The 27,299-nt window shown below is 42.0% G+C and overlaps 1 protein-coding gene across 2 annotated transcripts; it reads right to left on the bottom strand.

The window, feature by feature from the left end:
• Window positions 1-732: 732 nt before the first annotated feature.
• Window positions 733-25,348, bottom strand: add3b (adducin 3 (gamma) b). Of its 2 annotated transcripts, none has more exons than XM_035173288.2 (15): window positions 24,886-25,348; window positions 17,178-17,405; window positions 15,755-15,899; window positions 14,945-15,096; window positions 14,181-14,261; window positions 13,273-13,422; window positions 12,812-12,955; window positions 11,622-11,720; window positions 10,896-11,069; window positions 7,979-8,239; window positions 7,666-7,782; window positions 7,060-7,149; window positions 5,992-6,115; window positions 3,401-3,496; window positions 733-2,549 (listed from the first exon to the last, which is right to left on the bottom strand). In XM_035173288.2, exons 2-15 carry the CDS (start codon window positions 17,352-17,354, stop codon window positions 2,305-2,307), a joined length of 2,055 nt encoding a protein of 684 aa, XP_035029179.1. In that variant the 5' UTR covers window positions 17,355-17,405; window positions 24,886-25,348; the 3' UTR covers window positions 733-2,304. The 2 variants fall into 2 exon arrangements, with proteins under 2 accessions (XP_035029179.1, XP_035029180.1); XM_035173289.2 differs by lacking the exon at window positions 24,886-25,348 and adding an exon at window positions 18,200-18,453.
• Between the last annotated feature and the right edge of the window lie 1,951 nt (window positions 25,349-27,299).

Raw genomic sequence — 27,299 nt, 5'->3', positions numbered from 1 at the left:
AAGTATTGTGGCAGCAGTTCTCTGGCTGTTGTTTTAAAACAATGGCTGCCCTTTGGCCTGAGGTCGGAGCAGAAGGACCCTCCAGCAGACCAGACGTGTGTCACCTGCTCCGTCCTCTTCTTAGCACCGTCAGGAGATGGAAGCTTAGTCATTCATTCACACAGTGTGAGAGATTGTCCAGATAATAGATTTGGATCCTGGCCGACCCTGGACGTGTTTTAGGGAAAGTTGATGCAAAGGCCTGTTCGTTCATTATTGATTCCCACCGTTGATCTTCATCAACTGCCACAGTCTGTCTTCATCTGTGTCTTATTTGAAATATTACGCCATTATTCTGAAGCAATTTTAATGTGTAATTCAATGCCCTACCTTTGACCTCACTCATCCTCGTCTCCTTATGTCATCTAACAGGAGGGGTGTGTGTGTGTGTGTGTGTGTCTGTTTGTGTTTGTGTGTGTGTGTGTCTGTGCGTGTGTGCGTGTGTAAGATGGGGGTGGTGAGAGGATCCTGTCACTCCCCCAACATGAACACCTGTTGGAGACACCAAATCCCCTCTTTGTCCCCCAGCCCCCTCTCAGTGGATTACCATGACAACACCCATTCATATCATGGCTGCAGACTGATTATACAGCTTCACACGGTTAATTATCATTGAACAGGGCGCATTGTTTTAGGGAGACACTGCTTATTCTGCTCCTTTCTTCTTTTAAAGGAGGAGGCTGTGCAAGTCGCTATTTAGAAAGCTTTTATTTCATACTCGCATTTGTTAGAAATGGATATAATCATCTAAACACACAGCAGAGCAGAATGAAATGTAGCATGTGAAATAAATGCATAAGTACACAACAACGTCAAAAACCTGCTTGCGTTCAAAAGTATGTTTGAGTGGATATAGGCGGCGATAACATCAAATATTTTTTCCAATAAGCAATAATACAGTGATGGAAACACGTCCCAGCTTTTAGGTGAATGGCAATTTTAGAAGAACTGAGATTGCGGCAAGGTAAAGAAAGAAAAAACAGGTCGTAAACAGAGGAAATACAAGCACCAGGCACACACGTTACACAACACGGTTCGTAAACACAGCTCGCAGTGCGTGTTCCGTTAATAAGGAGCTTAATTAGGGTGGATAAAATAAAAACATGATAAAAAAAAGTGTTAGGTTTTGTAATTAGATTGTACTGTCACATTTCTATGTTTTTAACATTTGGTGTAGCGTCACAAAAACAAACTATTTACAAAGGCAAAGAGTTCACTCCCCTTGGGTCAAAAACAGATCATTCACATTATTGACTGGGATGTAAATATATTTTACGGTCCTCTAATATACTTTATATCAAACTCTTGACAGTGGCTACGAAGAAAAAGCTTTTTACGGCGAATCACCATCAACTGACTATTCGGACAAAAATAAAAAATAAAAAAAGCATCCGTCACATTCAGACTTGGCACTTTCATCGCCAGCGTCCAAACGAGTAGTGATTATCTGTCTCTTCTGTAACATTATCACTCACACACATCAAGCATCACTTTGCAGAGCTCCTCCCGTCTGTCAGTCGACTCCTCATCACTTTCACAATAAAGCAGCAACCATGGCAACAACACCACCGACGTACGAGAACGTGGATTATTACTGTATCTTCAATCACAGCATGTTTAGTATGAGTTAGTTTATAATGTAAATATGTAAAGACTATCAAATCATTTATTTACCTATCAAAACACTACTGTAATACCTGTAATATAAACACATGTATTATTACAAGATAGTATAGCTATGAGTATGTTCAGATAGAAATCGTACTTCTTATAAGGCTAAATGTTGTATAGTCTTAGTATGTCCAGCCACTGTTACACAAAAAGTGTGATTATTACATTATTTTAAAATTGTTAAACAATTTTTTTTTTTAGCTTTCAGTATACATTCAACAATGAACATGTGCAAAGAGATAAAACTAGTAACAGGCCCCAAATCTGCAGCATTCAAAAACCTTTTGTCCTACCATACCTGTTTTTTTGAACCCATTAAAAATATGGGTAGTAACAAAAAAACGATATGAAGATAAGCATTTGTCTTTTGTTGGTTTTCTTTTTGCAGAGCCCTTCAGGAGTGGTCAATCACAAATTCTCACATTAAAAACAAAACAAATCATGTGATATAATAATAGCTGTGGATGAGGGAAGATGTCTGATTGTCCTGGGAGATTTCCTGACTCAATAATAGTCATTTGTCTTATTTCACTTGAAAATTAAGAAGCCAATTCAGACGCTTTCCAAACAAAACACATGTTTTACAGTAAAGACTCAGGCTTCTGTTTTTTCTTTCTCCTCCTTCTTCTTCTTGCTCTTTTTCAAGAATGACGGCGTACGGAACTTCTTCTTCTTTTTCTTGGGGGACTTGCTTTGGCTCTCCGGGGTCTGAGCTCCGTCCCCCATCTTCTCCTTCGTTGTTATGGAGATTTCCACTGAGCTCACACTCAGCTTGGAAACCTCGAGGCTCAGATCCTCCTCCAGCTCTGACAAGTGGTCTTTCCCGTTGGGTATTGAGTCTGTCAACAGATGAAACCAAGTCAATGATGAGGGGTGTAATGAGGCTGTAACAATACATGAAATGATCAGTCTCATTTCTTGTCTTTTTACAGATTTGTACTAGAGGAACATCAAACACAGACACAAGCAGCCAAAGACGTTCTCAGACATGTAAGTCCAGAAATGTCCAGAAAATTGGATTCAGACATTTTCTGAACTTTGTCCTTCTCATATCAACAACAAAACAAGAGATTATCCAGGTCAGATGCGCTACATAGCAACTGGATAATGTCTGGAACATTCAGACGAGGTGTGGAAATCATGTGTTTTAGTTCACAGCACATCAACACCAGCATCGGTTCTTGTCTCCAAAGGCTCCCTTGTCTCGTTGTCTTTCCAAGTTGCCGTCTTTGTCTGTGTCTTCTACTCTTCTACATGTATGGCACCTTTATTCGTATTCTTTTTGTTTCCATTTCAGTTTTGTTGAAAATGTCACGAACACGCCCACTCACTTGCTGTGAGTTCTCCGGACATATCTCTGTTGTATTCTCACACGGGCTCACTCAGATATTTTTACTAGGGGGCTGGCAGGATAAAAACTCAGAAAAATATCCCTAGCAACTGACTCTGATATCTGCGTTCTCACACACAGCCCCTCCGGATAAATGTCCGCAGTTCAGTGCATGTCTGAAAGCAGTAAAGGTCTATAAAGCTTTTCCAATGACCCACTGGGGCAAACTCCTCTACAGGGAATGGGAAGAGGAGTAAATCACCTTTTGCCCCGTGATACAAAACTGTGTATACCTGCTAATTTTGGTGTGAAAGAGGTTTGTCTCCTAATAACTTCAGTACCCATGGACGAGCTCATTACCTTGTTTGACTGGCGTCATTAAGGGGGAGAGGGAGAGGGAGATGGTGGAGCCATCAAACGTGGTCATCTCATCTGCGTCAGTGGCATCATCATCTTCTGTGAAAAGAATTAAAAGTCATCCGAGGTCAGTCATTCTCACAACAGTAATGCTAACAGGTAACAGTCGTGATCATCGTCTTATTCTGCCATGATTGTATGCTAATATTTTCTAATTATGAAGTCCCTAGAAAGGGGAGATGAGGTATTATTGCTTGAGATAATGATTGTATCACAATCAACAATAGGGAGCCTCATGTGTCTGGCCCAACAGAAATCAGGTTGGCGTATGCAGGGCATTATGGGATGCAGGGAGTAGCTGAGGTAATGGTGTTACCTGTGAGTGCCGCTAAGTTAATAAAGGGCAGCGTGTTTGATTAACTGTTTGACACAAGTACTTATATTCACTCGGAAAACACAAAGTATAGCGGAGGCAGATACGAGTGTGATTATTTTTGCAGATATTTGGACTGAACACAAATTACTGGACTCATTATGACTGATGATGGTGTTAGATAAAAAGTTCATAGGACCATCAAAGTGACTAGAACTCATCCAGAGGGGGACATAAACGTCAGGACCTAATGTCATGGTAATAATAATAATAATAATTTATAAAACCTTTCTACAGCACCTTCTGAAACCAGAGTTACAAAGTGCTTTACAAAATGTTATCAAAATGCAAAAATTATACTCAGCAATGCAATGAACCGAAACAGATAAAAGAACAACATTAAAACAATAAAATAAATATATAAAAACGTAATAAATGTTGGTCTTTAGATTTTTTTAACTGAGGCACCAATTCTGCTGTTCTGATATTGTGGGATTCCATCCATTGGTTAAAAACATTTATCTCTAATAGCTGACGTATTCCAGGACTGACTCACAAATGTCACAGTAAAAATAAAACTCTTGTACAGTTTAACTCTATTTGCACATTGTAGTTATGTTTATTTAGCTAGTTTCTTGTATTCTGTTGTTAATTGTGTGTCTTTCTCTGTAAGTACACTGAGCTGAGTCAAATTCCCATGTGTACACGTACATGGCAAATAAAGCTGATTCTGATTCTAAAGGTGCAACTCGGATACACAGCTGTAGACATGTTCCCCCCCCACACACACACACATATTCCTCGTCTACACTCATAACCAAGACATGAGTAGTTTGACGTGAGTCGTGTCTTTGCAGCTCATCTGTCACCATCGCTGGGAGCCGACTCACTGAAGAGTGAAATCATGACTGACTTTTGTCTGACATTATTTCGTCCTGATGGAATTTTTTGGAGGAAGTTTCTTGTTTCAGAGAAGATAGTTTCCAACATTTGCTCCAGGCTGGGAACTGAGTACTCAAGTTGGACCAAACACCAGCCAGGACACGGGTTTTTATGATGTTGCAATAAGTACGGCAAACTTGTAATACAGCAGACGTTGGAGATAAGAGCCTGACCAATTTTTCAGTTGGCCGAGCCTTTCACAGATGGTGTTGGTATCCGTGTTTATATTTGCCCATATAAAAATGTTTGTTTTACGGATTCAACTAGAGCGTCACGCAGTACAGCGCATTCCTCCCCCAAGGCCCTGCAGTGCCTGCTGGAACCCACATTAGAATTCACCAGATCCAGAGTTTTATTTGTATCTGAACCAAATTGTACACACTCGGAAATATCAGCTTAAACATGGGATTTTATTCATCAAGATCCATCAATTATTCTCTGAGAAATCAAGGAAAATGTTGAGATTTCTTAATGACCAATAACACATCCTTCCACCAAGTTCCGTAGAAATCCATACAGTAGATTTTGCGTAAACTTGCGTAATAAACAAACGAACAGGAGTGTAAACATCAACGATTGGGTGGAGGCAACGATGCAGGAAAGATGCGTATTCATGTTTACATTTTTACGTATATATATATATTCGGTTGTATTTGTGTTTTCTTATTATTTGTAATTATTTATAATAAATTTCATGATTGAACTGATAAATATCAAAACTCAACTACATTTCTTTGATTTATATATTTGCTGCTATATCAGTATCAGATTTTGTTTACTCCCTAATATCGGTATCAGAATCTGCCCCTAACATTTAAAAGTCAGTCGGGCTCTACTTGAAATATTAGCATTATACTGAATAAGAAATCAGATCATGAAACAGCAACTCAATAGTGTTTAATTAATGTGTATCCAAAAGTCAAACAAGTTAAAATTTAATGTCATAACTCTCCGGTGATTTGCATTTAATGGGTCATACACTCTAAATGTAAATGTCTCCCTGTTGCCCTGGTTTGATGAAGCCACATATCGCTGTTACTCCCTGAGATCACCTTTGTTTTTGCATCTTAATTTCTTTCATGATCTCCGTGACCCCCGAAAGGATTAACTTCCAAACATCATACACTCGCAATCTATTTGGGATTAATTGTGATATGAACCAGTGTAAATCCAAACAGGATTAACTTTCTGTGCCTCTACAGAGCAGCGGTGCCCTGATAGGCTTTGTAGTGGAGAAGAAACAGTTTGACCTCTGTAGACGAAGTGAAAAGAAAAGTACCTTCTTGTCCTTGCTGCTTTCTCTCCACCAGGCTCTTGTACTCCTCCAGCACCTTCTCTGACAGATCACTGAAGGGGTTGGGGGGCAGCGAGCGGGTGTGCTCCTCATCCTCAATGATGAAGGCCTGATAGATCCGGGAGCATGAGAAAGACATTGTGGTCACCTGATGTAATAGCATTGTTATTATGTATTTGTAGTAAATATAAGTAATTTCTCAGATGGAACAATGAAAACTGGTTATATATTTATCTCTATGATTACGATTATCACGTCTTTAACAAAACCAAATGCATTTCTTGTTGCTTTCATACAGAAATCCGCCGCATTAGTACAGATATCTTTTAGTTTAATTGTTTAACAGATCAAAATCCATTTCACTGATTCACTGACTTCAGCAGGCAGCTGTTTTCAGGATATTTGACTCGAACTGTAAATGGACTGTATTTCTGTAGCACTTTTACAGTCTCATCGATCACTTTAAGTGTTTCACAGCAAAAGTCGCATTCACACGATTCTATACGCAGCGTCCTTCTATCACAAACCATTCATTGCTCATTATCTTGCCCAAGGACACTTCAGAATGCAGAGGTGCCGGGGATCGAACCACCGACCCCCTGGTTAGTGGACAGCTACAGCCGCTGAATCATTTTATCCAGTGTCACACTGACGATTTTTCAGTACAGATTTGAATGTCTTGACTGTCTTGAAGTATATAAAATAAACTTTATATCCCTATTTTTGATAAATGTTTTTAGTTTGAATGCTACAGTGAAAAAGACGAGGCTAAAACATCCTCCCTGTGCCAAATTTTGACATTGAAAAAGGGAACATAGTGTGTGATGTGAGCCTTTAAACTCAAGTAGCTCTGATTCTTCTTTTTGGTCTTTGCTTGAGCGCTGTTTTTTTTTTTTCTTATTTTAAAAGGACACGTTGCTATGGTGTCTGAGTGAGTCATTGCACTTTGCAGGAGAAATAATGTGTTGTACTTAGGCAACTGAGAAAGACTTAACAACACCAATGCATAATGGTTCTACCTGTAATTTTTTTACAAGTTACTTATATACTCACTGGTCCTGGGATTGTGTCCACAACTATGTCTGCTAGTAACTGAGACTTTGGTCCTGAGGTCATCTGGTCCCCTCGGTGCTGCTCCTTTATCTGGAACAGTTGGACATTTTGTACAATCATATTAAAGCTGGTTCAAGATTCTTTGAATTTGTATATTATATCTTAACGGCATTCGACACTAGCTGATTTTCTCTGTATGGAAATGGAGCGTCTATGCTACAGAGTTTCTGGTCTGTGGAGATGCATCAGTGGACACATTTTTCTTCGTCAACCATCAAAAAATGTATAGGCAAAATTGAAATAATCATATAATTGTTCTAGTCGAGTAGAAACGCTAAACATTCAGTGATTCCAGCTTCTTAAACGTGAAGATTTGATGCTTTGCTTTGTCATTTTTTGACAACAAACTGAGTATTTGGATTCTTTTTAATCTTGGCAACATTAGCAATTTTCACTGATAAATCAAGCAAATAAACGGCAAACATAACAAATAATGAAAATAAACATTTGCTGCAGCCCTACATATCTAATACCAATTTCTGTGCCGTACATCACAAAGAGTGCAATGAATGGAATTAAGTTTGTGTGATGATATTTTCCACTGACCCGGTTCCTCTTATCCAGCACCTCTGTGGGATTAGTGTTGAGTGGGACAAACTGGTTGGGGTCCTCAATCTTTATCGAGGTGCCCACGCTGTTGCCTGGCTGTGAAGACTTCATCCACTGAGAGAATAAAAAAAAAAAGAAGATTTGTTGGGATAAATACAAGAATAAATGCATTTATCAAACTTGCCACAAGAGGGCAGGGCAATCTAAAGGAACGGCGGCTCCCATGCTCTCGGTGTCCTTCAGGGACCAAAACAGAGGAGGATCAGATTATTAAGTTTCATGTTGCAGTTTGACATGAAGATCAACGCACCGTGGTTTTAGTCCTGGGGCTGACGTCCCCGCTGGGCGACTGTTCAGGAACACTGACTCTCAAGTAGCTGTTGGGCGAGTTGAGCCAACGGGTCCGTTCTCTCTGCTGTTTCTGCGCCATAAACTTGAAGGGGCTGCGCAGACCCGGCTCGCCGTCCTCCGGGGACACAGCGGACACCGTGGCAGGGATCTCCACGTCGTTCTTGGAGCGGGGCTTTTCACGGACTATGGGGTTCTTGTAAGCGTAGCCTGTTCTGTATCCCTGGAAGGTCACACAGAGATGGAACTTTATCAGTCACATATGGAGCTGTTTACAGTTTCGTGCACTTTTCACTTCAGTCCTATCTCATATCCACCGAATAGAAAATATCAACTATACAAGACACAAAGTTCAAAGGATACATGCACCAAATAAGATCCACTTACACAATGCTGTTTAATATTTAAACAACCCCCGTATATACAAACAGCATTCTTGCCGACATGCCCAGTTTCAGAGGGACAAGATAAAAACTTTGGTTTTGAAGGAGTTTGTTGTGAGTTGTTAAGAATACATCAAAGACCCGGAGAGACGACTGGAAATCTACTGATGGGAACTCGCAGTGTGCACAGTGAGGTTTGAAGCTGGCAGTACACCACTACAATCAAAATGAAAACCGGCGTTTTCTCACAGGCAATGTGACAAGTTTTCCACAGAAAAAAAGGGAAGAAGAAAAAAACCTGTGTTTGGGCTTTGGTCGTCACAATGTTGTACAGTCACAGCTGCAATTTGGAGCAAGGAGGTTATGTGTTCATCTGCTCGTTTGTTTGTTTGTCTGCTAGTTAGCAGGATTACACAAAACCTATAAAACAGATAACCACGTAACTAGGTGGAGTGGTGCGGTTTGGGTCAGGAAAGAAACCACTGAATTTTGATGCGGATCTGAATCTGGATCCAGGTGGTTTTTCCCTTTCTTTAACATTGCAAGTTGGGGTGTTTTTCAACATTTTCCTTGATTTCTCAGGCAACAATCCATTGATCTTGATGAATCTGGCATATTTAGGAGAATTATATTCATGAGTTTGTGAAATTTGGTGCAGATCCAAATAAAAATCTGGATCTAGTTAATTTATATATTATTTATAAGCTGAACTATTATTTGTAAGAAAAGTCAGCACCAAAATACAGAATACAGCAACTGTACCAGATTCCTGCCCGGGCTCATTTTTCCAAAAATGCACATGCAAAGTTCCAAACCAGACCCGACCTGTTACCCACCTGTTACTCCAAGTAAAATCTGGACCCCCCCTGTAGCCATTAACAAATGTTCCGTGATCTGAATCGTCACCCGTGATTAAACACAACATGCCACACACACAGTCACTCAAAAGCTAATACTTTTTGGCACTTTTTACAAGCAGCAAAGCCACCAGGAGCGTTATTCTCACCGACTTGGCCTTTGATAATGTGTTATCCACAATTTGGTATTCACCACTGGCTATTTCTGTTGCTGTGAGATCCATTTTCATGTACTTGCTAGTTGCTGTTGGCAGTGACAGTCATTTGAGTGGAAGTGAAGGGGTCAAAGGTGATGTTGTAGACTGTCAAAATAAGACAAATCCTTGTGGCTGACGAGGCTTCATATGAGCTTGATTTAGATTTTAAACTCACACTATAATGTCTGATTTCTCCAGAAAAAAACATACTTTAGTTTGCAGCCATGTTAATTTTGACCCGTGCCTGTATATAGATATATTTTTTACCCATTACACAACTTTTTCTTAGGTACTGGACCCGGTGTAGCACTCTGTACCATCTGAATAGAGAGAATTACAGCCCATTATTTGGTTTCTACTAGCTGCTTTTTTTGATATGACTCATTCCTTTTTCATACAATGAACAGAAAGATGGGTGGACGGGAGAAGATTATTAATGGCAGGGGACATTTTTATTTTATTTTGATCATCAAACTGGTTGACGTACTTTCTCTTTGTCCACATTCTTCTTGTGTTTTTAGAAGGGTTATCTCTCCTTGTTTGGTTTATGAAAGTAAAGCATCAAGTCTCATCTTTTGTTGCTGTTAAATGTGTGTGTGAGCGTGTGTGTGTGTGTGTTCGTGCAGGTCTATCTCTAAATCATGCGCTCCCTCCTGTATTATGAGACGGGAGTTTTACTGCAGCCAGGGCTCCTGTTGTCTCTGTTTTAAATTTCACCGTTGGGATAAATTCCAACTTGATCTCTTTCATCAACCTGGCAAACTCCTCTGGCTTGTCAGACCAGAACTCCTGTTGCAGCGGGTGTAATGGCATATTCTGTGCACCCGGCACTAAATTCAACAGCGTCTGAGAGAACGCCAGATCCTTTTCCTACTCTGACTCCACTGGAGTCCTTACACTGAGTGATTGTGAGGTCTGCGTTGCTCTAACTGGTCACAGCACGCCTCGCCATCTGGAAGCTATGATTGAGAGAGTGGGCAGGCTGGGATCACACAGAGTTAACACAGCTGCAGCCCACTCCAGCCACAGTTGTTAGAGAGTAGCTCACTCAAACAGACACGGGCTGACATCTTCTGCGTCCACAGAACACGTCAGCCTCTGGTCATTAGCAGTGCGGTTTAGAATAGCAGGGTTCAAACTGCGGCACAGCACAGAAGTAGTGAGGGAGTAGCAGGAGCAGATGACAGCCTGTTAACCACTGACAAACATACCAGTGGGCTCAGCAGGTTCTCATGATAATTATATTATTCTGTAATTGAAGTGAAAAATGTTCAGCGGCTTCCGTAAAACAATACGATTCGATTACACAAATCATTTTCTGATTAAATTACCAAAAATACACAATTTCATTGTGTTCTCTAATCAGACACTTCCTGAGGAAGAGCCTGAGACGGGAAACCCAGAGCATCATGGGTAAAAGGCACGGGTCAGGGTTCACTCACCAGGTTGTCCAGCATCCTCATGAGGGACTCGAACTCGGCCTCGCCCACTTTCCACTTGACCTCTCTGTCCATCACAACCCCGGCAGCGGCCACTCGGTGGGTCAGGGGTTTGAACTTCTCGCGGTCCAGCAGCACGAGGTTGTCCGCGCCGCCGGAACACCCCAACGCACTCACCTAAAAAATACACCATTACAAAGTTATTGTACAACTCTTACTTTTGGAGCCAAATTATTATTCATAGCAAAACCCCTGACAATTTCCCACAATGCATTTGCTAACTTACTCAGACAGAGGACATTCATCTCTGCATTTTAAATATTTTCTTGTCAAAGACACAGTCTGGTTTTCAGTTCAAATAGAATTGTAATTATTTGCTAACGGAGCTGTCAATGTGTCAACAACAGTGGAAAAACAAATGCAGTCCAGACACAACGGGATGATGGGAAAAAAAACAGCCCAGCCGGAGAGTCTGAGAAACACGGCAGGACTCCACCTGGCTCTGACTGTGAACACTGCTCTCTGTCTTTGTTCAAACATAGAGTGTGTTTGACTTCAGTTCTCATTTCATTTCAGCCTCTGCAGTAACTCTGACTCTGACACTGTGTATCAGTATCGTATTGGTACCGTATTAAAATTTACTAATTGTTTTAACCAGAATGGCGCAGTTACATTTCATGACCAGGCGGAGGCAGTGTCAAGAACAAAATATCAAGCTTCTCATCCTACCTGGATTTCACAGGCTTGCTGTGAGTGGTACACGTAGTGAAAAGCTTCTTCTACTGTTTCTCCCATAGCGAGCAGCCCGTGGTTCCTCAGGATCATCACCTGTAGAACACAAGAAACAGTTGAGATGGGCAGAGGGCCACATTAATCACTATGGCATCGTTCATACCTGCTATTTACATCAGTGGATGGATCGAAGCTCACAGCTGGCATTAGAATGTGTTTCCACTAGAGATCAGATCTAAGCTCCTCGCTCTATATGCAGATTAACATGTAGTCGGAAGATGTATTTTTTTATCCAGTCTGACTATGACAGATGGGTCTGTTGTCAGCGTGTGTGTGTGTGTGTGTGTGCGTGACAGAGAGAAAAAGAGCGGGCAGGGGGGGGAAGAACTCTAAGATGAAGCCAGAGTTGACTCGTTTAAAACAGTAAATCAAAACATAGAAAGTCAATATCAGCATATCCAGATGTGCTAATGCAAATGAATTAATTCCGCATTAATTTGCAAATGTTTCCAACACATCGGACATGGCACTGGTTTAACTTAACAATAATAATAATCCTATTCGTCTGCTTTATCGGCCATAAACACAACAGTCTGATCATTGTGCTCTTCCAGTGACTGTCTGTAAATATGAGCTGAACTGATGCTGTCGACAGATTTTACTGATTCTTTGTCAGAAAGATGTTGATTCTCGATGTTACATAGTTTTGTTGAATTATATCAAGAGTTGTTTTTAATGTAGATGTATGAAGATGGTTAAAAGAATAGTTCAGCATTTTGGGGGTAAAACTACTTTTCTGGCTCTAGCTTCATATTCATCATACAGATACGAGACTGTTATTAATCTTCTTCTGAGACATAAACAAAAAGATATTTGTCAGACTAGTCCTTTAAAAGTTGTTTTTAGTATCTGTTCCTTTAATGAAGTGATTCAAACTGAATACAAGAAAATATAAATCATAGTTTTAAAGAAAATGTGTATGGATGGAGTTAATAAGCAAATAGTAATAGTATTTCATGTATTGACATTGACAAACAAGCGGGTATAAATGGCCTCATATAAACCCACTGGTGCGAACAGTATGATAAAATAGCTGGTGACTATTTTTCCGTCCAGTCGTTGACAGCCGGCTCTATCTCAAGTGAAAGTGAGTGTGTCACTAATGGAGTCCCTTGGTTTGACAGTACCTTGGCGGTCGGGCCCAGAGCTTTCTGAAACTCCACCTTCTCCTCTTTATTATCCAGGCTGCCATGGTAACCGAAGCAGCTCACGTCTCCCAGAAGCAAAGCCTCCTGGGAAATGGGCAGGATTCCACATTTCATCGAGGACACCTGTTAGCGTGGGATAAAGGCAACAAGAGTCTGTGACGCACCGACGTCTAAATAAAGGCATTTTTTCTCTCTCTCACTCTTGCTATCGGGCACAAATAAAACCTAAACACGGCAACGTTCATGACATGTTGTGCATTTTACAGCCCAGCTTCAAAGGAAATAATAGAAGCTAAAGGGCGTCTGCATCTAAAATAACCAGAGGCGGGGGGCTGCTTTTAATTCAGCCCCTCTCCTCTGGTGCAAAATAAGCATTTAGCAGCGGCTTTAAACTTTGATTACGATGGAGATCATTTAAAAGGTGCTCGTGGTGAACTTACAGCAGCTGTGGCAGGGGAGTGTATGTGGATGATGCATCTCATGCTCGGGCGCATGGAGTAAATGGCAGCGTGAGGCGTAAATCCAAAGTGGTCAATCGCCAGATCGGTGCAACCCTGGTCCACCACTTCACCGATTATGTTCACTTTCACCTACATGTGGGAGGGAGACGAACAGATGAATCTTAGTTGATGGATGACATGACAGCTCCCATGAGTGAAGCCGAAACCTCTCAATCACCCCCTAGTGGCTGGCTGCAGTATAATCGTAAACCCTGCTTCCTCCATGTCAGCTGATGGGACGTGGACCAAACAAAGACTGTATGTGATGATCGATGACATCTCCCATGAGTGAAGCCAATCATCAACATCAACTCCCATGTTCGGGATATTTGGCACATTTGTATTTTGCGTCCATTTTTAGTTTATTATTAGTTACGCAGTTTAAAAGGAAAGACACAGCTTACAATAATTAATTTCTTATAAAAAATAATTCTGTGTCTCATTTGACAAAATGTGTTGAATGTTTCACTTCGTTTTCTAATATTTGGGAACCTGCTTTGTTTACATCTGGCTCATTATTACTCTTCTTGCTTTATTAGCCATATTAATTCACCTTTCAAGGGCATTTACATTTAATGACGCAAAGGAAAGTAAATGACAGTCGACTCCCTTTAGGTTCTGAAAATGTGTCACTGCACTTCCACAACCTCCTCCTCCTCCTCTCTCACATTTTCAAATTTCAGTGTTCAGTGGATTTGCATAACCACTGCTTCAGATAGGACATAGTTAAATGTTGCCAAGTGCCCGTAGAAGAGCTCACGACAACCCCTGACATGACAATGCATTGTTACTCACAATTGAATCATGACAGCAACACACACACACACACACACACACAGTGTGCTTACCAAATTTGCTGCCGTGACCTCAGCGAAAGACAGACCTCGTGGACTGATAAGAATATGGTCCTGTTCTGTACTGACACGCACCTGAGAAAAAACAAATCAGAACCCGGAACATGTCGAGATTATAATAATACAAATAACATTTCCTCATTGTGAAACACCTGCTATTCTACTGCTGATTATAATACTCAGTTTTAAGCTCCTTCAGGAGAATCTGGGACTGAGATATACACACTATATATATTTCTGACTCTTGATGCCTCTGCAGGAGTGTCACCCCCATTAAGTCATTCTTCGCAGGGTCGAGAATCTCGTTACAAATCACTGACGCCGTGGGAGACCAACTCTTCAGACTTCAAAAAGTTGGTTTGGGTTAGTCAGTGCAGACACATTTGACAGATTCAAGGGTAAATGAAACTCTGCTCCCACACAGGAAATCTCTCCTCCCTCTGAAAACCCCAAAAATGTGGGTGTGGGTGATGAAACTTTGTCTTCGGGGGGAAATTGGAGCTGCTTCACATCTTGTCATCTCAGGTGTTTGCCACATACCTCATTGTGAATTCCTGCTACCGTGGATCAATTCATATTCAGAAATCGTATTTTACTTTTCCAAACTATAAATAATATGATATAATTTCTGAAAATAGACAGGTGTTCCCCTCTAAGCCTTTCGGGAGACCGCGGGGGCTCAGGTAAAGATACACAGGGCCGGGTGCTGCATACATAAGCAGGTGTGCAGTGGAGTGTGATTGTGGCGTTGTACTCACGGTAATGTAGGAGCTTGTAAAACGAGCCCAGCTGAAGAGGTCAACAAGCCTGTAGAGGCTGGCCAGCCTGCAGCGACCCAGTTTCTCCCCTTTAGCAAACGAGGGAGACTCGATGCCGTACAAGTCGTTGATGGGACTCACCATCCCGAAGCCTACCACAAGACATAACCATCAGTTAAGAGTTTGAAGTTTTTCGGACATTTTAAAGGATGTTTTCATGGTTTGCCTCCACGTGAAATGTGAGACTCTGCAGCTGAAGCTTAAAAAAGGACTTTCTCAGAACTCTGAGCTTGAAACCGAAGGGTATTTTGGACTAGAACGCCGTATAAGGACATTTAATGATACAGGACCATATCTTTTTACAGCCACTTAGGCATCTTAAAAGAAACAGGGCTGCCTTGGCACAGCCTTTACTGTTACTGTGACATTTCACAAATATTTACATTTCGGATTGTCAGACGTTTTTCAAAATTGATCTTTTCAGCTTCAGGGTTCTTTCAGGAAAATGGGGTTTAGAGTTTATGCTCAAATAATTAACCCTGCAAACAGCTCTAGTTGATTACCAAGACTGGTCATGAGGGCAACTTAATAGAAACGCTGACTATGAGGAATGCTGTCAACATCTTTCTGCCTCTACCACTGTTTCAGGGTCGTTCAGTGTCACTAGAATCCTGAGAATTCACCCTGAGACAATGAAGATATTCAGTCTGCATAATGCACACAGAAGAGAGTATACACGCTGAATGACAATCAGGCCCAAAGGGAGATCGATGGAGACGTCCACACACATTGAAACACACTGCCACTCACTGATGGGCGAAGTCAAAGGGCCCAGCCCTCCCACGGTGCTGGCCATGACGAGGTCGGCGATCTGTCTCAGAGCCAGGAGACCTGTGGGGTTGTTGCCTTTCGTCATCTGGTCCTGGATCAGGCCTTCCAGCTCGTCTTTAAACACCTGCAGACAAAAAGAAAAGAGTTTTCTCTTTTAGGGTGAGGTGAGAGGAAAGGAGAACAAACACTATTGTAAAACTAAAGATCTGGTAACCTAACAAACTCATATAGACACAATGTCACTTTGACCTTGTTCCGACACGCCCTCAGGATGTGTCCGGGGGCCCGGCGCGCTTCCAGACCCTCCTTATTACTACAGTACACAAATCACGAGACGACCACTGACTGCCTCTTTGTGTGTGAACAGGGTTTTTCATTAGAACCAGGAGCATTAAACCTGACTATCAATTTCTACTATTAAGTGCAGCCAGTGAATCTTGAAGCAGAAAACTACTTCGCTGTGTGTGCTGCAGCTGAGCTCCGGCATTCTGCTTCATCCCACCACAGTTCCCATGGTGATGAGAAGAGGTCGACTTGTTGGGCCTGTTACGCAACCACAGATGAGTGTGGGCTCGTCTTATTTCCATGCACTTCGTTGGCATGTGTTTATTGCACCTCCTTGTACTCCATCTAAGCAGACTGGACTAATCCGTTTATCATCCTCGTGGTTTATATTAGATAATATCGGCTATTAAATACACTTGGGTGTGAGTTTACTAGGTGCATTAATAAGGTAGGACTGACACAATAAAACAAGATGTGTACAATTAATCCTTCTATCACAGAGGTGAAACCGTTTCATCATTTTGTAGTACTGTTGAATTATATTGCATTATACTGACACGTGTTTCTAGGCCTAAATAACACTGACCCCTCTCTTTATAGTGCACAAAGAAAACCAACAAACATTATACTTGAAAAACAACTGATTGTTGTGCTTTCCGCAGATGAATTCCCACGTCATGTCCCGGCTCCTGCGCGCTCTACCCAAACGCCACCATTCATCTGAATGTCGATTGGTCCCCAAGGACACCAAGTCGGTCAGGCTGTGGTTATAATAGTATTAACCGGTAATAACATAAATTGAAAACTGAAGTGTCACTATTTATAAACACATTAAAGTGGACTTTCTCTGTAAGAGAAGCACATTTCATCATCGCTCTGTCTGCAACTCTGCATTAGATTATGTTTAAAAGCTATGGCAGCAGCAAGAGAGGCAATATTTTACACAGATCTAAGCACAGCCGAGCATATAAAGTGGCCTTCAAAATCAACAGGAGGAAACAATGCAGTCTTTCTTGAGAGAAGATCACAGCATCGCATATCTCCGGCTGCTTATTACTCATCCACGGTGAAAGCTAGTGTGTAGGTGGACTCTTATATGGAGCTGCGGGATACATACTGGACTCTGCAGGATCTGCGTGACCCTCTTCTTCTGCCCCATCATGTTGAAGTCCTCCCTCAGGTCCGGTGACATGGTCCTCTCTTCCAGGTGGTCCAGGTAGCGCTCCTTGGGGTCGCTGCTGGACAGGGGCAGGGTCAGGGACCCCGGCGACGGCCTCACCTCCACAGCACTCATGTCCTCACCTTGCGGCCTCCTCCTCCTCCTCCTTGCTCTTTCGTCTGGGATCTGCACGAAACACAAAAATCGCAGCTCGCTTCACAATCAGCCTGTCGGGGCAACGGATGGGTGTCGTTCCAGCGAGAACAGATACAGCGTGGATGCAGCTGTGACTCATGTAATTACAGGGAGACAAAAAAGAGTGGAGAGCATTGTTGTATGAGTGATGCTGCTCTGTGAGTAAAGAGTGGATGATTCGGTCGTGGCAGCTGAGAACATTGGGGAAAGTGCTTTAACAGGAGGGCAGCTTCATAACACAACTACTAATGTGGACATGTTACCTCTCCACAAACACTTACTTCCCTCCTCCCTCACTTTTTTAGAGGAGTTGACTCTCTCCTTCTTCTCTGCACAGATGGGGGGGCCCCGGGTTTATAGAGAGCGAGATGAAAAGCAACAACAGTTCCCCCACTTCTACAACTCGGCCAGAGGCAATAAAAACCCTGTGAGCAGTAAACAAAGGTAGGCCTCGTGTAGAAAGGGGCCGGTTTGAATAGCAGTTAGCGCCTCTGGAGCTGCAGTGTTACCTGGGTGTGGGGGGTTGGGGGTGATTCGGGAGACACAGTCTGGGGCCTGGAAATCAAACGGTTTCAACCTCATCTCGCAGACACAGCTCTTCCATTTGCTGCCTCTAAATAACACTCGAGGCATCTAATTACAACTTTAAACCCACCGCAGCACTTTAACTAACAGGGTGATGGTGTAGTAGTAGTGGGTGAGTGGCTCAGACTTGCAGGAGCTTCGTCAAAACACAAAGCTCCGCGCGTAAAAAAGCTGTTGGAGCGAGTTCGGAGAAAATGTACCTGAAACAAAGTGCTCGTGTCTCCCCGGGACGATGTGAGGTCGACTTTCTCCCACAAGAGGCTCCAGAAACGTGGAGGGAACCCGACGTGAAGCGGACCGCTGCTAATTCCGATTCGGATACATTGTGCGTAAAATGAAAACAAAAAAAACAAACAAACAGGAAAATGAAAAAGCTCTCAACTTGGAGCCGCTACCGCTCCAGACGCAGCAGAGCCCGGCTGCCCGCTGTGGAGAGTTGAGGAGTGAGAAGCGCCTGGATGGAGGAGGAGGAGGATGTGGGTGTGTTTGTGTGGGAAAAAAGAAAAAAAGTGACCATGTGACTTATCCACCCACCACCAGGCCCTTTAGATATTCAGCGGGAGAAAGGAAGCAGCCACTCAGGAACAGTTCAGCCTTCATAGGTGAGGCCCCCCTGTAATCCCACTGTACATTTCCTATGTGTGTATTTTTTTGGAAACCTTCCTTTTTTGTGGGGAGTTTGTTTCTCCAGGTTTTGCCACAGTCTGACAATTCAGATGCATGATTGTGGATACAGGATTACTTCACTTCTTAGGGAGGATTTGTTTTTTTATTAATCTTCCTCTCTCTCTGTCTCGGTGCGTGTGATTCATGAACTCCTGCAGCTTCATTTCATAAATAACACATAAACAAGCAGAAGGTCAGACAGTCCCCCTCATGAAACCACATTTAAATTCACTAGATCTGGATTTTTTTTATTTGGATCTCCATAAACCTGCCGGATAAAATGTTGAAAAACAACCTATCTTGCAAAGTTTGAGAGTCAAAATCTTTCCTGACCCATGCTGCATCACAAGCAAATAAACCTTTAAACTAACCTACTAACTAGAATGACACTCGGTAGAGCACACACATTTGCAAAGGCCCAACAGTCCCCATGTGAAACCCCATTTAAATTCACTACATAAGTGTTTTTGTTTGGATCTGCACCAAATGACTCACACTCATTAATATTAGTCCCCGATACCTGCCTGGTTGTTTTCATCAAGATCCATGATTCATTCACTGAGATATCAACAAAAATGTGGAAAAACAATCTCGCAATGTTCAAGAAAAAAGGAAGAAAATCCTGGAGCCACACCAAAATTCACTTCCTGACCCCTGCCGCACCCCCCCACCAAGTTTTATGGTTATCCATCCAGCAGTTTTTGTGTAATCCTGCTTAACAACTAGTCACAAGCAATCATACAAACCAGCCAACAAACAAAACAGGCAGGGGTGAAAACACAACCTCCTTGGCGAAGGTTCTCTCATCAACACAGCAGAGGTTTTCATCAACGAAGCCAAAACCAGAACAAGTGAGCAGTTCCACCAGAGAAATACGTTTTCCAAAATAGAAGATGTTTGCACATATGAAGAAATGAAATCCAGATGTTCTTGTCAGGAGGAGACATTATTCTAATTTGTAATTCTTGTAGTCCCATCACATTTATTCCCAAGTGTACCAAACCTTTACATCAGTGCATATTGTAATGGGCCTCAAGTTTAACTGCACCAAACTTACTTTGGATTATTTATCCACGATCTCCTCACTTTTTAATGTAGGCTCTGCTTTCTTCGTGACCATGCTGCGCATTCGTTCATGTAATGATAATATAGTGGTTATAACACCGGCTAATGGAGCCTCACACTGGCTTGTTTCAAAAACACTTGCACACTGCTTTTCTTCAAGTGAGTTAAATTGGTTCTCTTACTGTTAAAGGGAAGTGAGATCAAGATGAAAGTGAATATGAAGCTGTGCAGATTCATCCTGCTAAATAGAGCAGGCATCCCTCTTCTCTTTCAGCTCTTTTCTGCCTTGCTGGTCAGCCTCTGCGAAGAGGATCTTAGCATTATTCAAATGCACTCCATATTAGGGGGCCAATGCAACTCTGGAAACTCTCATTTTCACGGCACCCTGCTCCTGCTATAGAGTTATTACCCCTTTAATCACACGCAATCAGACACGCACAGATACACAGATATCTCGATTTGAGGGGAAAGAGACAGAGGAGAGGCAGGCATTGGATCACACACTGACGCCACAATTCCAGGAAACAGAGTGGAGTCTGGGAGGCAGAGCAGAAATGTGGACATATGGGTTGATGTAATGAAAAGCAGAACTTTCTCACTCCGGAGCAGTGTGACCCCCTCAAACTCTGAAACCCTGCCTCCCTGTTTTTGGCAGAGTTCCCACGGAAACAAGCTTAAATGTCTGCACACACACACACACACACACTCACGCACACACAGACGCACAACGTCCTCCCACCCACCAGCCTCCGCATTCTTGCTGACTGTTTGAACTTTTCAGCGAGGGCAGTCTACCTCGGAGGCATTGACCAAATGTCAGATGTCATTAGTTGACGTCTCATTCATAAATATTACTACAGAGGATACTGATGTCCGCAGATAAAAGCTCACCTTTGCTTTGTCGCTGCCCTGGAAATAATCTCAAAATGCAGACACACACACACACACACATGTTTCCCAGATAAATCAATGAATACAATGAAATATGGAATTTGGCCCCTTATAATGTCAAATCCAGGAAATAGCATCATTAAAAAGCAAATAATAACGCAGCAACTAAAAAGTTTTTTGGGGAAGTTCTGCCCTCATTCTAGTTTACTTTATCAGTTCTCCTGAAATCCCTGCTGTGTTGAATTTACAGCTTTGAAATCCTCCTGTTTTCCTCAACAGTGCTGTGCATCATTCAACACAAAGTAGGTAATAATTTAATATAAACACCGAAGGCTGGGAGTAGGTTGATGGAAAACCACCAACTGAGTTGAGCACAGAAACTCGAAAACAAAAGAAAAACTCATCAGAGGGAACAACTGTTGTTTCTCTGTGCAGAGCGAACTCAAGAAACTATGACGAAGCAAAAAGTCGCAACTCTTCCATCTGAGAGGTTTAGGTGAGAGCTGTGAATGTGTCATGTGAGATGAGGAACCAGTGGGAGAACCGTCGTAAAAACTGGTGACAGAGACATCAGCATGTGAATGATGAGTGGTGTCGTGTTGTGGTGGAGCTTTGAGATGAGGGAGTCTGGAACCATGGCAGGCACTGACGGAGCATGTTGTAATGGGAAAGAGACGCCGGTGCGTTTTGATCTGGTTTCTCTGAACAGGGAAAAGTTTTTGGCAGGAACATGAAGTAGTTACAAACTCTACAGTGAGGGTGTATAGAGATAATGTACACAAGGACATTGAGTGGTCATTCTTCTGGACTATAGTCGTATTATTAACAGTGCAAAACTGTCTGTGTGCAATTTGAGAAAGCCAAAGTGTCTTGATAGCCACCTGGTGGCTGGCCACAGTACAGGTCGTAAATCCCACCTCCTCCATGTTAGCAGATAGGACATGTACCAAACTACAAAAGTTTAATGATCAAATTAGTTATTTGATGCTATAAAAACTGGTGAAACGTCATAATTGCAAACTAAGACCTGATTGATCGTGTGCATGTATCTTCTCCGCCCCCTGAACGCTACTGTGCAGACTCTGGCTCCAAATCTACAAGATGGCAGCGTTGGTATAACTACATCATTGTCATCACAATGACATCATCAGGGTTAATTTCTCAAATTTGGCAAAATCTCTGCCAAAAATGAAGAGGATGTTTATAGGCTAAGTAGCACTTCATCCATCCATCCATCCATCCATCCATCCATCCATCTATTATCTACACTGCTTATCCTTTAAGGGTTGCCTGGAGGCTTGAGCCTAATAAATGAAAATGAGTCTTAAAGCTGGAGCTTGTTCCTTTTTACTTCACTTAATGTTGTTCACTTTTTACATACTTTTCCTAATCAGTAAATCCATAATAATATCATAATGATAAATAGTAATCACACTGTGTTATGTTTTTATAAAACTTCAACCAGCATTTGATTATTTTTCATGGCACATTTTCACATAGTTGAGTTCTTTCTTTTCTTTCGAGGTCATTTTAATTTAAATAATTTCAGGCCAATCTATCACATGACTTGTAGTAATGACAGATGACATCGAACCACGCTTCAATGGATGTTGTGATATTTAATGTCTCCTTGTTAAATCAGATCCTCTCTTAAAGCAATAAAATTCAGTTCATTGAAATGAAACGTGTCATCTTTTCTCTTTTCCTCCGTCCCTCATCCGCTGTTCAAGCTGTCAGGAGGACGACAGTGATCTAAATTCAGCCTGAATTCTCAAGAACTACATGTCAGGCACAAAAAATATACAGCTTGCTCAAGGGGGGTCTTTTTTTTGCAGACGTCATCTAAAAATATTTATACATTACACATTTAGAAACGGCAAACATCCAGTGCCAAAGATTAAAGGGGTTAGGGTTAAAAATAATATGAAAACTTTGCACAGGACTGTATCAGCATGGTTGCTGTGGTAACCAACGCTTATGCTGGCTCTTGCCTGAGGCTGAATTAGGAGGAGGAGGGGGATGGGTTCTAGATAACGTCCACTATTACAGACAAGAGGGTGATATCTGCGTACACAGGACAAGAAAAAGGAAAATTAGAACTGGACCAGCACGTGGAAAAACAAATCAATACTTATAATCATATTAGAAATGATAGCACTGGTTACTCTGCCTCCCTTGATGTGCAAGTATGAGGTATTTTCTTGAGTGGATTCGTATAGTCTATTCACAATTTTGTTATAAAGCCTTATGCAAAATATCAAAAACACTTAATACCCCATGATGACAAAGGGAAAACTGAATTTTAGAATTTTTGGCTAATTGTTTTTTATTAAACTGGAATAACTTAAATGTCACATTTAGATAAGGATTCACTTAAAAATGCACTTCTCTGTCTAATATGACTTTTTGGTGATCCCTTCTAGACCAATCTCTCCTGATTACACAATTTCCAAGTGTGTTCTGTGTTGATTTTTTCAAAGATTGAGATCTGAAGTGTTTCTCTCCAGCTAAACTTCTTTGAAATATGTCAGAGTTTTCCCAGTCCCCTCACAGATATCCAGTTTCTGATAATTAGTCTTTGGCCTTTGCGGGGGCCACCTTAACTCTGAGTGCAGGCTAGATTATACCATCTGTTTGGAGCCATGTGACAGCACAGTAATCTGGGGATCTTAGATTTACTTTCCAATTAATATTTTTAACTAATGTGAATTGTCAGCCCCATGCGATCATGGGTCGTAGCAGAGTAGACCACAGTTTACATGCCTGCAAAAAGCTTCAACATCCACTGAGAGTAAATGTTTTCAAATGCTCAGTTGTCTCAGTTATGTGCTCTGTCACGCAGACAGTTTAATTAGGTTGAAATAATTTAGACTGCTGTCTTAATGCCTCACTTGATGGACGTTTGGACAATTCAAATGACTGATCAGTACATTATGTAAACCTCGACACTGCCAAACTCCAGGGGAGAGCTCTATTTCCAAAACAAATCACTGAGCACAGAGGAGTGGAACTGCATTTCCCAGACTGGAAACATGATCTTGTACTTATTGTCGTAAATTAAAATAAACAATTGCATTAAGCAAAACGTGTGCAAAGCTTTTGAGAGGAAGTGTTGGAGTTTTTCTTTTTTTGCTGCAGAGTGGGTAGCAGCAACCGTGCACACTTTGAACCTGAAACTATTTACATTGTTACAGCTGGACCAGCTTCAAATTCGTGTGAAGAACTGCACTGGCGAACACACCCAATCATGTAATCGCTCACACGCACGAACGCTAAAGTAGTGAAAACGACGGAAAGAGACGAACTCTGTTTACCCAAGAGGAGAAGCTGGCCGTATTCCTCACTGTGGTTGTCTTTGGACGGCCTCCATGTTGGAGATCTGGTGGTTAGTGTGTGGTTCTCTTTAACCGAGACTGAGGAAGCGGTCTGGCTGTAACACATTCCTTGTTATCACGTTCAGACCGAGACTGTGGGAAAATGAAGATGTGATTTTCACTTTGGTAAAGCTTCGATTCTCCTATAAACCGCACACGTACGTCTTTAAACTTGACCTTTCGCGCAAACTGGGAAACGTCCAAATCCAGCGCAGTAAAAGAATACCGTTTATTATTTTAATAAAACTCATTTAGTGAGGAGGCGACGACAATCGTAAAACTCGATCTAACGTAGAATCCATAAAATAAAATAAAAAGTGCAAACTGGAACAGGAACAATTGCACGGGTGAAAGGGTTTGGGTCACGACCCGCCTTTTTGGGGGTTTTACGGCCATCTATAACTCACATCACCAGGCTACACAGATTACGAAATCCTGCGCTGCCCCAGCCCCACATCTAAAGTCAACAAATGCTTGTCGGAGTAATGCTTCCAGAGGGCGACAGTAATTGAAAGCAGCTGTTTGAAGCCTCTGCAGCTGGAGTTGACAGTGCAGCTGCAGACGGGCCAGTTTAACAATGAGGATCTGCTGCGAAGTTAAATGCTACGAGAAACAGACACAATCAAGTCTTGCTTCTACAAATGCATGTGCACAATGTCTTGATTTTTTTTTATCTATACACAAGGAAAGGAGAAAAAAAAAGCATGTATCACAACTTGTGGCTTAAAATAAGTCCATCTTCACGAATCATAACGCTTCCTTCATTGAAAATAACCTTGCACTCTGAAAAAGCTTCAAAGCCCACACATCAAATATATATTCTTTGATCGCAGCTCAGATGAATGCCTGCAGATATAAAGCAAAAAAAAAAAGAAAAGAATATAACTTACACTGTCGGTCGTTTTTTTTTCCCTCACACTGCCGGAGAATTCCTCACGTTTTGCCCCAAACTCCCTCAGTTCCACCAGTTGCTGCAGAGCTGTTTACATTATCACTTTGAAGAGGTTCATCTGGTTTCCCAGAAGAGGAGGCGACTGCTGCTCTGCCTCCTCTGATCTCCTGAACTCCCTCGGTTCCTCTGTGACAGTGGCTGCCTATTCTCACAGGAAGGCAGGGAAACGTGTCAGACCGGGCTCCTCAGATCAGGCTGGACTGGACTGGGAAATGAAAAAAACAGAAAATGGGAGGCACAAGATTTCACCTCAACATATTTAATATGCTGCATACATGTGATTCAAAGCACTGCAAAACAAAAAATGTGTGAGGATTGAATGTTTAATGAAGCAGGAATCAGTATCTAATCAGACATGGAGGGAAACTGCAGTCATCTCAGAGCAGCCATATTTTTCCCTCTGCATATTCAGCGTGCCTCATGTTCTAAAATTTGCTGTCGAGGAGAACATTGCACACAGCGAAAGCTCGCCTGCTGTCACCTCCTCCCACGTACTCTGTTACAGTGAATGAGTGGGATGTGCTGCTCTCCCTCCTTCACTGCGCCACCTGAATACATCAGGCTTCTGAAGAGTGTGTGTTGCATTGCTGCAGAGAATTAAAAGGGAATTATGTGCTGTAGGCAGTGGGTTAACAGCTTGTCTGGCTGTAGCAACACATGCACGCGTAATAAAACGCTATATATGAGATACAGCAGACCGTGCATGCCTCTGATAGGTGGGCCCGCGTGTAGTTTGTCTTATAAACAATACAGAAAAAGACATTAACTTGTCGTGCATCCTATCTCAACAAGGCTAAAATATTTATGCTCTCGATAAACACAGATATTATCAATCTACAGAAAATCCAGATGTTTTGAAAGGGAAACCAGCAGGAAGCGCTCCTCTGATGATTTTATTTTCCTTGGCAGCAGCCGATGAGTTAAAATTAGACGTTTCTCTTTTCCCACCCACTACACTGTTGTTGTTGTCTTTGCGCAGGCTGATAAAACATTAATTTCCTGCGCTTTCCGTAATGGCCCGAGCCACACCCACAGGACGGCCCCAGACAGAGAGCACACCCAGCGAGGTCAAAGGTCACGGTCTGATGGCGGCACGTTACTAAGATAAACTCCCAAATGGCGAGGGACTGAAACGTTCTGTGTACCGCTGTAATTTTTGAGTGGATATTGCATTTCATTTTTTTTAATGGGCACACACACACACACACACACACACACACACACACACACCTAACCCCTAACCCTAACCCTAATCATAACCTTCATCCAGCCTTAACCTTAACCTAAGCCTAACCTAAACCTAGTCTATAAACCTTATCCTAGCCTTAGCCTAACCTTAAACTTAACCTGACCTAAACCTAAACCCAACCTTAACCTAATCAAAATCCTAATCCCAATTTTTATCCAACCCTAACATAACCAGTCTTAAAACATATGGGGAATTGCTTTTTGTCTCCATAAGGAAGACAACTCCCCAAGTTTCGACTTCACACCACACACACACACACACACACACACACACACACACACACACACACACACACACACACACACACACACACACACACACACACACACACACACACACACAGGGGAGGGTGGACCAGGAATGTTTCTAATGTCATATCTGGTGAAACTTGTCAAGCGATATTCCTACACTACACTGCCATCTAGTGAGGACTCAGCAAACATAATGAGAGTAAATATGTCACCTCTCCCCCTGCGTCCCCTCCTGTCACAAATACTCCCGTACAATTTCTCTCTCTTTCTCTCTCTCTCTCTCCCTCCCTCCCTCTCTCTCTCGCTCCCTCATTTCATTTTTGGACAGGCTGAAGCAGCTATCTGGAAAATCAGGAAAATAAGAGGCTCGTGGCCGTGGAGGCAGCGAACGTCACTCTGTGGCTCGTAGCTTCAGGCTGGGAAGTTTCGTGCTTCAGATTTCCAGTGTCAGGCGGTCAGATATTTTCTCGTTGTTGTCAGGAGGGGAAGAATTATCACAATCGTATGTTTGTTAAATTTCAAGAATTGGAACTGAATTGGTTTAATGAGAGGGCAGGACTGGAAGTGACAAAGTGCCTCAGCATCACATGCTATAGTGAATATTCAAATACAAGCCTATTAGATCTGTATATTAAATTGTTCAAATAAACACTAACACATATATATTACAGGTCATAAAAGTCAATTATTGAGCTATATTTTCTGATAAATACTAAAATGGCTTTTCTAGCAGTTTCTTCCCTCAGTATTTTGTAACTGAAAATCAGATTCATGACTCTTTAAGCTCCAATATGGCTCCAATATAAGAAGGATCTGCTTCATATCGCAGAGGAAAGCGGTGACATGATCACA

Source organism: Hippoglossus stenolepis, chromosome 12, assembly GCF_022539355.2.
Source record: "Hippoglossus stenolepis isolate QCI-W04-F060 chromosome 12, HSTE1.2, whole genome shotgun sequence".
Classification (NCBI taxonomy): Eukaryota; Metazoa; Chordata; class Actinopteri; order Pleuronectiformes; family Pleuronectidae; genus Hippoglossus; species Hippoglossus stenolepis.
Note: the sequence above shows the minus strand (reverse complement) of the source record. Positions and strands in the feature narration are given on the sequence as shown.